Below are 14,021 nucleotides of genomic sequence, written 5' to 3'. Positions count from 1 at the left end.
ACAATTCTAGGCATTCCAGTATCCAGCTGTGGGGCATTGAGTCATAGGCCTTCTTGTAATCAATCCAGGCAGTGCACAGGACAGGTACAGAAAATGCTTGAAGATGGCATAATCGAACCCTCCAGAAGTCACTGGGCTGCGCCTGTCATGATCTTTAACAGGCTGGGTGCGGACCCACGGTTCTGTGTGAAATTTAGGGGGCTGAAGCAGGTGAACCAGTTTATCTGGACAACATCGTGGTCATCTCTCCCACCTTTGAGCAGCATTTGATGGACCTACAGAAGGTCCTTGAGATACTTAGGTTTGCAGGTGTCTCATCACCCCGGATGGCATTAAACCAGACGATGACAAAATCAAAGCGGTGATGCATTTAAAGACTCCATCCTCAGTGAAAAAAGTGTGACAGTTCCTCTGTCTGAAAGGTTATTAATGCAGATTTGTACAGGAATATGTTCACCATGCGGAACCTCTGCACACCCTAACAAGGAAGGATGTGGCCTTCCAGTGGGATGACAGGTGTCAGGAGTAGTAGCAGTGTCATTAAGTAGCGGTTGCTTATGCGAGTCGAGCTCTGCACATGGCAGAGAAACTGTACTCTACGCTGGAAAAAGTGTCTGGCCGTGATTTGGGCCTTGGAACACTTTCGACCCTACGTAAAGGGGCTTCACATGACGGTCCTAACTGACCACAACAGCCTTAAGTGGCTGATGTCACTCCCAAACCCCACTGGCTCCTTGGCGTGGTGGTCCCTGTGCTTGCAGGACTTTGACTTTACCATCTTATATAAGGAAGGGGTGTACAGCAGGATGCCAGATGCTCTGTCTAGCAACCCACTACCTGAGCCTGAGGGTCCCCCTATTGAAATCTTGCCAGAACATGCCGTTATCTGGGGAATGAATCTTCGTTCTGAGCTTCCCATTTTGTTGGAGGACCGCACACAACTCAGGCAGCAACAGTTGGATGACCGAGATGCAGGTCACCAGCTCCAAGACCTGGAGTTGTCCCCCTCACCGTATTTGGACACCGGTCCACCACCGTCATTGGTTGTTGACAACGGCCTGCTCTATTATTGGGGCCCGAAACGTGGGTGCAAACTTCGGCCTAAGGAGGAGCTGAAGTTGTATGCTCCTATACAATGTTCCCTCTAAGCTGCGCGTGTGCGCAATTGTGCACTGCTGGCACGTCTGTGCGCACAGAAAATCTGCATTGCGCACAAAAAAAAATCTAACCTGAATTGAAATTAAAATTAAAACTTTAACAATTCTGTTTTGCAGTGTTAGTCAGTGAGTGACTGGCTGCTCCCGTATGGGATTAGAACGATGCCACCTTATCCCATAGTCCAGCCAATAATGCGAATCACATTCGTATATACGCAGCTAATCAATGTCGCCGACAGGCTATGACAGCGTCCTTATGTGCCGACACCGGTGTTTTAGCTAGCAAAACGGCTGATGTGAAGCGAAGCCACGTTAATGACAACGTATCAGAATCAGAATCAGAATCAGAATGGGGTTTATTGCCAGATGTTGAGGTTTACAACATTAGGAAATTGCTGCGGTGCTTCAGTGCAAACAATAAGAATTAAAGTGCTATGTAGAAAGAAAGATATGTGCATGAGATATACATGAGATATATACATGAGAATAAGAATTATGAGTGCTACGTAGAAAGATATATACATGAGTGCAGGTGGTGATCGGTGCCAAACATGTAATGATGCAGTGACACAGCGTAGGGTCATGTGTTAGTGGCGGGGACAGTCATGTGGTTATTGTTCATGTGTCCAACAGCAGAGGGGAAGAAACTGTTCTTATGGCGAGAGGTTCTGGTGCGGATGGACCGGAGCCTCCTGCCTGAGGGGAGCAGGTCAAACAGACTGTGTCCAGGGTGAGAAGGGTCAGCTGAGATCTGAGCTGCACGCCGCAATGTCCTGGAGGTGTACAGGTCCTGCAGAGATGGGAGTCTGCAGCCAATCACCTTCTCAGCAGAGCGCACAACACGCTGCAGTCTCGGTTTGTCCCTGATAGTGGCTCCAGCGTACCACACGGTGATGGAGGAGGTGAGGATGGACTCGATGATTGCAGTGTAGAACTGCATCATCGTCCTTGTTGGCAGGTTGAATTTCTTCAGCTGCCTCAGGAAGTACATCCTCTGCTGGGCTTTCTTGATGACGGAGGTGATGGTGGGCTCCCACTTCAGGTCCTGGGTGATGGTGGTACCCAGGAAGCGGAATGAGTCCACAGAGGTGATGGGGGTGTCAGTCAGGATGATGGGGGGGAGTGGGGCTGTGTGCTTCCTGAAGTCCACAATAATCTCCACTGTCTTCTGGGCATTCAGCACCAGGTTGTTGTGGCTGCACCAGGTCACCAGACGTTCAACCTCCCTCCTGTAGGCAGACTCATCCCCGTCCGAGATGAGCCCAATAACAGTGGTGTCATCTGCGAACTTGATTAGCTTGACAGACTGGTATACATTCTGGTATACAACCATTGGAGATGTGAGCAGGACAGACGGAACAATTGACGGAAAAAGTGTGGACTTTATACCAGTTTTTAACCCTTCAACTCATCAAACTCCCATGAATGCCTGACCCTGGATCCAGCAAAACAGCCCTAGACCATCCCACTGCTCCATGTTTGACAGTTGATACCACATACTGTGAAACCATCCTTTCGCCTACTTGACTGCGTACAAAGATCCTGAGTGCTGAACTGAAGGTTTCAAATTTTGATTTATCAGTCCATAATACCTTCTTTGAGTCTTCAGTAGTGCAATGGGAGTGTTTCATGGCCCAGGCAAACCTCTTTGTCTTATTCTGACATCTTAGCAATGGCTTTCTTGCAGCAACTCTTCCTGTCAAACCTGCAGCTCAAAGTCTTCACTTCACAGTTGAAACTGAGACCTGAACTCTGACCTTGATCAACCTTAAGATCAAGATCAGAGTTCAAGTTTTCTGAAAATCTTGTGAATGCAATAACTTCAGTAGGAATTCAACTAGGATTTTCAAATTTATACCATCAGTGCATCTACTAGGAGGCTGAGGGGTAGCACTGGCAGCCACCAGTGTGTTTGCCTTTAAGAAGAACATACAAGTGAATTTATTCCCATTGTTCTTCCATTACATTCTGCAAGTTTTCACATCAAGTAACCTCTCACATTTTGCAGCATATTTATAAGATAAGATAAGACTTTATTGATCCCACAACAGGGAAATATTTGCATCACCTCAGCTCAGGTACAGATATCAGAAGGAAATACTTTTTTCATTGATTGTACTTATTTGTATTTTTGTAAGATAATACACTATATACAATGGTAGCATACACAGTAGGTGATTTTGGATATAGTTGGAAATATGGAAGACATAAACTATATAGCTTGATATAGCTATTGTACCACTACTATTCCTATTTATAGACATGTACACACTAAATATACACATGTATACATATACATACATATATATCTGCACATGTCCATACACATGGAAGGTTCATTATGCATGAAGTGGTAACCGTGGATGTTCACAGTGTCCAGTGACTTATGACATCGTGATTGACTCATAATGATGTCTCTGCATGTCTTACACTAACATAAAGTCTACCATAATTGCAATTTTGATACAAAAATATTAGTGCTTTACACTAAAGAGCAAAAAAAAAAGTGAAAGATAGGTGTGGTATTACTTAAGCTTGCAACATGTATTTGCTTGTGTGTGAATGGGGAATTAGTGAATTTCTACAGTTCCCTACAGTATATGTTTTACAGTGTTATTGATGCATTCTGAAAAAGGGTTTTCTGGTGCTGTGGTGTACTGTGCAGTGCAAGAGAAACAGAAAGGCTCTGCATATTGTATCGGTTTAAAAGATAAAACCGCGGAGTTTTATAGCAAAAGCTGTAGTGTGTGTGTGTGTGTGTGTAAATGAGAGCAAGAAGAAGGCAGTGAATATGCTAATTCCAACAACTGTCTTTTTTTGTAAATATGTAACAGTGAATATGTAAATTACCATGAATATTTGGTCCTTTACAGAAACTATAATTTGTCTCGTGGGTTTTTTCCTTGTTGGCTGTCTCAAAGCTGGTACTGGTGAAGGTCTATCTAGCAACAGAAATCCTTATTAGTATGGTAAGTTTGTTTAAGCCAACAGAAAAATATTATTTTAACATTTGTGTGATGTGTCTGTGAAGGTTTGTGTGATGTTTATCCTTAATTGGCAGGAAAAACAATATATACCCTAATGAGTGAAAATTTTTACTGGTTGTGTTTCTTACCTGTGTTTTTTCCGAAGGGTGTTCAGGCCAGAAGAGTCCTTCCTAAATGCCTTTTAAATCTTAGCACCAAGTTGTTGAAGAGGGGTGTAACACGTCTGGCTACTGTTTGACCCAGCACAACACACACAATGGTCATAGCAGTGATTAACTGTGAATCTTTATAGTGCTTATTTCTAGCTGTTGCAGCCACTCTTTCTCTCATCTGCCCAGCTCACTGCAATTGCTCCCGTGCAACTCTCCTCTCTTTCCCAGCGCGCTGATGCAATAGTAGAGGCATGATTCAACAATCAGTGGCAACTGCGCTGGCCAGCCTCCCCTGGCACTACCCCTGATCCTGTTGCACCACCCCTCCCCTTCAGCTGAGCCACCAACCACACCCCCACCACATACCCCCATCAACTGACTTTACATTGGAGAGCCATCCAGCCTAGCCTACTGGCCCTAGATGGTCATCACAAAGAAGAAAGGATGAAATAGTTGAATTTGACACTTCAGTCCCCAGGTCATCTTAAACCTTTGCTAAGCTCACCAGAGGAACGGATTCCACCTCTCTCCATGTTTTTAAGGAGGCTGAGGTGAAATACTTGTGTGGCTCCACCCCTTCATAGCCAACATCCTCCCCTCGCCATGTAACCACGAAGGTTCACAAGGCACTTTATCTCCCTGTGAAAATGGTCTGAGTTTATCCCCTCTTTTGTATAGTTGCTGCTAACTTTTCTGGACCTGGAGAAGATTTTCACGTGATAACCTACCTAATGTGTGTAGCTCTGCTCTCAGATCCAGAACATACTGAATTTCTGTTTTACTCAGGCTTCACCATCTCATCAGTCTGCTGGTGATGGATGCTGACGTACAAGAGCAAATGGTTCAAGCGTCCCACCGTTATTGCTATCATGTACACATATTATGTATATATTCATTTGTTTGACTATTGATATTGAAACAGGTTTTAATTATGTCTGTACCGTTGTTGTTCAGTTACTTTCTATTTGCACTGCAGTATGGGGCAATAATTAAGAACTACACTTTAGGTATTAGCAGAAGCTCATAGCCAAAGTAAACATTTATTCCCAATTATTTACTATTATCTTACCATGTAAATTTCATCTTCCTCCGTCTTTTCTTCACTTCTCCACACCTAGTGCTAGCAGCAGCAGGCTACTGTGACAATGAGGCATGGTTACTAGTTGTTGCTGGTACTACTGTTCACCGTGTAGCAGGCACCTTGTTTTCTCTCAGCTAGCATGTTTTCTCTCAGCTCTCCAGCTTCTTGCACACTAAACGTTTTTTACAAAGTGCATGAGCACTCATCAAAGGTAAGGGAGGGACCAATTGAATTAAGTGATCTGACTGGGCAATTCAGTGCCAGTAATGAAAATTAATGAATTGCCTGCTGTCAGTGCTTGTACAGCTGATACGCAGGCGACCCATTAACCCAAAAGTGCCTTGGTCCACCAGGAAAATGTATTCAGGGCTGGACTGGTAATCTGGCATACTGGGTGAAGTTATAGCCCCATGTACTCCAGTGAACTGGCCCAATTAGGTCCATGCCAATGCGCTCAAATCCCACCTCCGTTAATGCTAACAGGTACAAAGTTGCTTTCAGAGTGGCCCACTGGTTAACCAGCTGGCACACATATAACATGCATATATCTTTATATCTATATCTATATGTGCATTTTCCCACTTTTTAACAAACTGCTAACAAAAGCCTAGTCTTAATTTCATTAAATGTGCTTTCTGTTTTTAAATTTAAAAACACATTTTATTTTTTAGGTTTTATGTTTGTTGCATTCTTTTAGAGACATAAATATGTAATATTGGTTGGGCTTATTTATGATAAAAACAAAAAAACATGAGAATTGTCCAGTCCAATTTTTAGGACATTAAATTATGTACATATGGAAAACAATTTGTACATTTACAATTTATGTAATTATGCACTGTAAGTGTGCTAAAATCAGTCTGTTTAATCAAGAACTATATAAAAACAATCTGAAGTATATAAAAGATATTATATTTAAACATTAAAAATAACCTTGTATCAGCCGTATTTACTCACTGGATTTGGTGTTGGAAGTGCGTTTCTTTAATCAACCTTTTACAGTTGTAGATGGTACAATCCTGTCAGTACAGCAATAATAAACTTGTGTTACATGCTCTCCAAGTAAGTGTTCAGAAAATGACACTGTATATCCTGCAAGCTGAAAATAAATATTATATTTATTTTTTGCTTTAAACTGAATTACAGTTGTCACCAAGATCCGTCAGCCTTTTTCTGTTTTCACATTGTCCCATTCTATTTTGTTTTCCTCCTTCTTTCTCCTTTTTCTCATGTTTTATTTCCATATACATTGCATATACATTTTTGGTAGTTCCTTTTTCAACGTGTAAAATAAAGCGAAGAGAATGATATGGTGGCAGTTATTGCAGTTATTACACCTAATTCTGGATTTGCTTTGTAAACTCCGATGACCTGGAACATCCGACCAAAAGAAGTCACGCAACACCAACAAAACTTCCCTTCATTTTCTGTGTCAGGTTCCTTTAAATATACTGTGGCTTCTGTTGCAGAAATTTCACAGACTGATGACGACGTTGACTTTGAACCCCATTATGAAAACAATGAGGCATATCTTGAGTCTTAATAGCACTATTTTGGGTGTTGCACTCCCTTGCTATGTTAGCCCTGTTTAGTAAATCTGGCTCTATTGGGGAAGACCCCCAGTCTAATAACCATTTTTAAAGCTGGTAAAAAACTGAAAACATTATAAAATCTATGTTTCAAGTTTATTTTTGCACAAGGTTACTGGCTACAACCAGACCCATTGTTTATTTTCACAAGTATTTTTTTAAACTGGTAGTTTACTTAGTGTGGTTAACTTACAACCAAATGAAAATGCTTACCTTTCTTTTGCAGATGTTTTACTTACTTATTCATAGTTTGTGCTGCTTTAATGCAGGCCAGTTTAAATATGCCTCCCACGGTGTCTGGAAAAAAGAAAAAGAAATAATATAAACAGAATCGAAATGAAATGACAATCATTAAGTCTGAAGTGGAGTAGGAAGAAACATGATCATCAGTTTAAGATAATGTGTTGTTTATAATAGTGATATGGTGTGTGCATGTGTGTGAATTATTTCAGTGTCGTTCAAGCCACAACATATAAATACGGGAAGATTTTTGATAACCTGCCAGCAAAGCTTTTTAGTCCGGGCTTTTTGTTGGCCTAGACATACTAAGTGCACTCTCTGTCTTCATATTGTTCACCACCTCTCGGTCCCCAGATCCTTTGCACTGTACTCATCTCCTGGTCCTCCCCATTCCACCTCCACTTTTCCTTTCACTATCCTCTTTTCCCATCCTGCTGGCAACCTTTTTCATTTTGCCCTCTGTCCTTGTAACGTTATACTAATTTCTGCTTTGTTTCCTTCTTCCTGTATCAGTTTTCCAGTTCCGTCTTCTCTTCCGGCTCTCCGTTATTCTTTTCTATTAGTCTCATTCTTGGACACCTTCATAGTAAAATAGTTGTATATTAGTATAATAATATAAAAAGTCCTTCCCCAGTATCCTTTCTTTCATCTCCTAGTCCTTTCCTCGTTGTCGTAGTTCCATTTTCTCTTATGCTTACCTCCTTCTCAGTGTACTGTACTCACTGCTTTTGTGTTAGTTTTACATTAGTTATTTACTTGTGATTGTTTTTTCCCCAATATAAACAGCACGGTCATAGTTTTACTCTCGCACAGTGAATGCATTTTCTGTTCTTTTACTTACTTTCATCTTACGCTCTCTCCTTTTCTTGTCCACCTTGCCCTTACAGACTGGCAGGTTGCTACGCTGGCACTGTTGGTAGGGGGTGGAGCCCTGGTGCTGATGTCATTCTTGGTTGCTCTGGTTGCTGTGTGCATTGGCACGAGACGGCGGTTCTACGCGCCTGTTGCCTTCATGCTCTTTGCTGCAGGTCAGTATACACAAGAATACTGATGTATACACCTACCTATTGTACATACCTCCAGGAATAATTGGAAAATTTCAATTTTGGGGCATGAAATGCTTAATTTTGCAAAGCTAGATGTGCTGCTTGTCAGACATTTTTTTAAGAGCTTACTGTGGGTACCAGAGAAATGGGAGAGAGCACTAACGTGTAATTCGTTCAGAGATGGTTCACAGATTTGTAGAGTCTGTACAACTTGTTATAATTATGAATGCAGTCAAAGCACTAATGAAAAATGAGTGCTCATGAAATCACTGGAATATGACATCTTTATGGATGTGTGTGTTGTAGCGTTGTGTCTCGTCGCACAACTCTACAAACCTGTTCATCTTGATATACAACCAAAATTGAACTTGAACAAGTACTCCCCACTTTCTTTGTAAGTTTTGTAAGATGTAAAAGCAAATTAGTTTTTTTGCAAGACTGCATTTTTACCATTTCTTCACTTTGGATTTGAACACAACTGTTTTGGTAATTTAAACCATCCATGCTTCAATTAAATAATCATCAAAAATCATTATATGATGTATAATTTTAGAACCTGGAAAACAGATCAATCATCTGTGGCTACTTGTTATTCGTTCTGGTGTTTCCATGATGGGATGCGGACAGCAGTTTTAAACGAGCCAATACAGAGGCTGAATGTTTTGGGTGAACTATAAAGGGACTCTCAGTGAATAATGGATCACAACTCACACCTCTTTAAGACTTGTTTATTTTATACCACTTGTATTCGTATTTGCATATTTTTGAAATATGCAGCCTGGACTGTTTGATTCAATCATACATAAAAAATAAATTGAATCTAAATATCGACTAAATACAAGAAAATGTAGAATGACTGATTTTGTGCTTTTTAAATCAGTTTATTTTTTCAAGTTTTGGGGAAAAACCTGCAAATAAATCAATTTTACACCCACTCCAACTTGATCAGTGTTCTGATTATTCAGTGGAGAAGGTTTCAAAATCGGTTGTTAAGCTTAACGTGGGAATGCTTTACAAACATTCAGAGATGAACTTGGGTAAACTTTCTCAGAGATGAAATGCCGGTTTGGTAGCGAGGCTCCAAATGCTCAGCCACGCCGCCGAGAGCTCTCGCACACCACAGCTGCTCTACCATGTTACGCATGCTGCCCCAACGTGCTAAGGTTATGAGCTGGGTTACGCCATGTCGCAAGTTTTGTGAGGTGCTTTTATGATATTTAATGGATCGGATTACATTTTTTAAAGATAAAGAGTAAAGATTAGCTGGTGCCATAAAGTTCTCCAGATGAGAGTCAAATTTAATGGGTAAATACCCAACTCGAAACATCATGGATGTGTACAATTAGTGTTTTCATAAGACAACAGAAAGCAGCCATAACACAGGAGGGAGTAACCCGATCCCAGGCAGGATAATCTGCTCCATTGACTTTTTTTTCTTTCATAGGGGTCATCTCAATCACTATTTGTCCAGCCCCTCATCCATGATCAGTTTGCCTTGGGTGACTCTAAGGGCAAAAGCCCCAGAAAACACACAAAGCCTCCACCACCTCTCAGGGAGGGATGTTAAAACAATAATAAAGTAAATAAATAAAAAGAAAATTTTAACCAACACCAATGCACATCAAAGACCTGTAACTCAGATCATTTTTATATTGTAAAGATAAAATTTTGCATGGCTTTATTGGATATGCTACATTTAGACTGACTGGGTGATAGCAGGACTTACTAACTGATGTTAATGATCCACAAGACCATGTTTTCTGTTCAAAACGATCTGCTACGAAGATTGAATTGCTATATCCACTTGAACAATTTCTTTGTGGGATTTTAAATATAACTTTTATCCATTTAATTGTCAATTTGTGCAGTTTGAGACATAAACCTTTTTTTAAAATTCCAGTTTATTTTCAGCTTTACATGCATGCGTAGAATTTTGCTAAAATCTGTATATCACATCCAGTTGTACTCCAGGCCTGCAGTTTGGTCCTCTACCCTGTCAAGTTCATCGAGAGTATCAACTTGAGGATCTACCATGAATTTAACTGGGGCTACGGCCTGGCCTGGGGAGGCACCATCTTTTCCTTCGGTGGGGGAATCCTCTACTGCCTCAATCCCAAGAACTATGAGGAATACTACTAGTGCTACCTCATGTCTGGAACCCTCTGGTCACATCTTCAGAGTCTGAGAGGTACATAGGGACTGAATAACATTTCTAATGTTCTGGGAAAGGGGGAGGGAGTGGGTGTCTATTAACAGCTCGATTCCCAAGAACTTTAAAGGGAAACATCGGACAGCCAGTAACTGTATTATCACAAGTTTTGCATCCAGACAGTGAACCTAGTGGTCTGGAGCTTACGTTTTTTGCCTCAATCAACACTAGTGTCAGTGCTGACTCTAATGGATATTCAGACTGATAAGCCTCATGTTAGATGGTGCATCTTGGGACAGATGAGGTAGGGGGCTTACAGGTTTATTCCCAAGGCTCGTGATACAGTCTAAGGAGAACTGACAACACTACGGTAACAAAGGACTCAGGTTACCAGTGTTAATACCTCCATTCTGAATTGCAAGAACTGCTATTATGTCTATTAACTTTTCTGTTTGGAAAAGCAGGCTGTCAGACTGACACTTTTGCCAGTTACACATGGATGCGCATGCACATACACAGGCATAGGCAGCATATCTTTATATGTAAAGAAACCATCAGAAACCCTCAAGATCATCATCATCATCATCATCATCATCGTAAGTGCTTATTTAGGAGCTGTTTTATTTTATTTTTAGAGTTCTGTGAAGCTCTTAAACTTTCACAAGGATGTGAGACATGCTGCAGATGTTAAAGTTGTGCCTCATAACTTTTCATAACACAGATCGATTTGTCTTGTGGGAGAAGGTAAGGAGGGTGGAATAAACTAAAGACATTTGCTCAATATTCTGTTATCAACCCACTTGTCTGTTACTGTGGCAACCCACAGGGTTTGCACATGCAGCTGTCATCGTTGATTAGCTATGATTGGAGGTGTGAGATGGGACAGCGCTCGGCTAAATTTCGATTGCCTATCATGCTGTGTTTCTTTGCACCGTGACATATGGAGCATCCTTTAGTCTTCTTATCTGGCTCATGGCGGTGTCTACAGCACACATGAGACACACAGCTCCAGTCTTTCAGTGGCCACGTTGTCATGCACAGCAGCAGTTTGAGAAAATTAGAATGTGTTCTGAATTTAATTATGTTCATACACACACACATTCACATATTACATTTGCATCGTGGGCCGATAGAAAGGAAAAAAGATCAAACAAACATGATTTTTTGTCTTCTTGCGAGGAAAATGGTGGTGCGTCCGCCGTCTACAGGAGAGATTTCCTTTATTTTTATGGCCCAAAAGGACAAGTGTGTAACAGTAAAATGGCAGAAACAACTTTATACTGCTAGCACATGTTTTGCAAAGCTAACCGAGATCCCACAGTGATGATGAAGCTGAGTGCATGCTGACCCAGTGGGATTTGTGTTGGTGTGTGGAACTGTGTTGTTGACTGGTAATCATGAGACAATTCCAAGTCATTTTATGGAGCAATGAAAGTACTGTAACAAATGACTTTCTGTGGTGAGGAATTATGTAAAATACTGCATTACTTTTGACAAAATTAACAAGTGATGTTTAATACATTACTTTTTTGAGTAACAACACAAATATATCGAACTAATTAAAAAGTTTGATGAAATTTGTATTCATCATGTAGCTGCCATCACCAGTTTGTGAATGTGTTGATGACTGGATGTGTAAAGCGCTATACAAATACAGGCCATTTACCATTTAATCCTAGCTCTGTCTACAACACATTGTTTTATTTATCAAGTCTTTTACTTCATCTTTTGGAAGATGATAGATTAAAGACATTGGTCCGTATTTTTTAAATAAAATCTCAAAATACGTGAGATCCCTAGCTGCTCTGGCAACCTAAGAAATAAATGGTTAACATTATCAAAATGTGTGTTTTAACCAAAAAGATGATTTTTGACAGGCTCTAAGCAATTTTTGCTTTCAAAACAAAAATAAAACTTACTTTTCTTAATATCATCATTTCCATATCAGGTTTACTGACCCTGTGACTCTCTCTACAATCTGTAAATAAAATCAGTGTAGACAAATGGTCACAAGTAGGCCAGAAAAACATGTATGTCGAAACTCTGATGTCAGATGGTAGTGGTGATTACAAGAAGTCGTTTGGATTGCAAGGAATCGGTTTATTACTGTGTGCTGCCGTGTCTTGGCCTACAGTAAGTGTCGGGGATCAGCACTGCATCCGGAGTGTTACGTTTTTGCTGGCCAACAAGCCAGACATGCATCTGCTGAAACGGGAGAAGAAAATGTCAGTATTAGCCAATATCAAATGGCACAGTTAACAGGTGTTAGGACACATTTCAACAAAACCCAAGATGGTTTTTTTTATCAAGCACTACCCCTTTACAGACAAACTGATCTGATAATCTTTTTTTTATGTCCCAACAGGGTGATAATAATGTAAGGTTTACTTATTTTTCTTTGCCCTCCAGATTTGGGTCCAATCAGTATTTTTGGGCCATGGATCCAGAAAGATTTCTGGGTAAAAAGATAACTGATGACCAAATATTTTACCCTCTATGTTAATTTTGAACTCTAGATTGGACGATACTCTTGTGCAATAATGTTTAGTTTTCCTCTCCCCCTCTGTACTGAATTATTTTGCCAACCCTGCAACCTCCATTTTCGAGTCTGGATGCTGCAAGCACAGGGAGGAGGCGCAAGTGTTGTCTGGTATTTTCTCTATTCCCCATTGTCACATATTTGCTGTGGAGCTGTCAGGTAACTATTGCCTAAAAATAGGAACCAGGCTGAGTCCCTCGGCACCTTAAAGTAAAGGTTGAGCTGTGAAGTCACCTCTTGATTCAAGCTGCTGCAAGAAGTCCATTTATTTTACAGTGATATTTACAGTGGACAGAAATATTTATTTTGCTCTTGATGAGGAAAACTGTTTGTTCTGTACTTGAATATTTGAGAAGCTTCTTCACTTTAAAATCATCAAACTTGGAAAAGAAGGTCCTGCTTTAGATTACAGTCCAGACAATTCATTCACTTCCTTTCTGTTTAATTGTCGCATCTAAGTGATTGTTTGGTCACATGAGAAGATCATATTTGTTCATGAGGACAGCTGCTGGCTGTAGGTACATACAGATACAACACGGTATGGGCCCAAAGATGGAGCTAAACATCCACGAGGAACCACGTGGAAAAAGGCTAAAAGTGTTTCCTAATGTGTTCACCTATGATTTTGATATTGAATTCATTATTGAAAACCCATACAGCTATGTATAGCTATAAGAGTTTTACATGAAAAAAACATCTGCCTAATATTCTTTAAATCTATGATACAGGATGTAATGCATTCACTTGATCAATTGTATTGTCCTTCTCTAAATTTACAAGATAATTATTTTGTAAATTCCAAGAAATCCCAGGCTCGTGGGATTTTGAGATTTATTAATAATTCAGAGATGATTATTTATCTTTTTTTTTCTCAATTTGTGAGATAAATGTCCTGCTGCTGGCAGCTAACTCTATTTTATAACACAAGGCATGGTACTGCTAACATTTGAACTGTAATTTAAAGAGCTTTTCATATTGTGACCTTCAACTTTTTCAGTTTGAAAGACGTCTCAGCATTCCCGTTTTCAGCGACGGGTTCAAATCAGTGGTCATAAATACAGAAATGTGTGACTTGATGACT

The 14,021-nt window shown here is 40.4% G+C and overlaps 1 protein-coding gene across 1 annotated transcript in view; it reads left to right on the top strand.

The window, feature by feature from the left end:
* Window positions 1-10,558, top strand: part of LOC102201289 (transmembrane protein 47-like) — a 20,749-nt gene extending 10,191 nt beyond the window's left edge. The window contains exons 2-3 of the mRNA XM_005748073.1: window positions 8,094-8,234; window positions 10,213-10,558. Of these exons, the coding sequence (XP_005748130.1) occupies window positions 8,094-8,234; window positions 10,213-10,391 (320 nt within the window). The 3' untranslated portion in view covers window positions 10,392-10,558. The remainder of the gene's footprint in view (window positions 1-8,093; window positions 8,235-10,212) is intronic.
* The last annotated feature ends 3,463 nt before the right edge of the window (window positions 10,559-14,021 follow it).

Source organism: Pundamilia nyererei, unplaced genomic scaffold, assembly GCF_000239375.1.
Source record: "Pundamilia nyererei isolate P.nyererei 1_Seehausen unplaced genomic scaffold, PunNye1.0 scaffold00212, whole genome shotgun sequence".
Taxonomy (NCBI): Eukaryota; Metazoa; Chordata; class Actinopteri; order Cichliformes; family Cichlidae; genus Pundamilia; species Pundamilia nyererei.
This window is presented reverse-complemented; position numbering and strand designations above follow the sequence as displayed.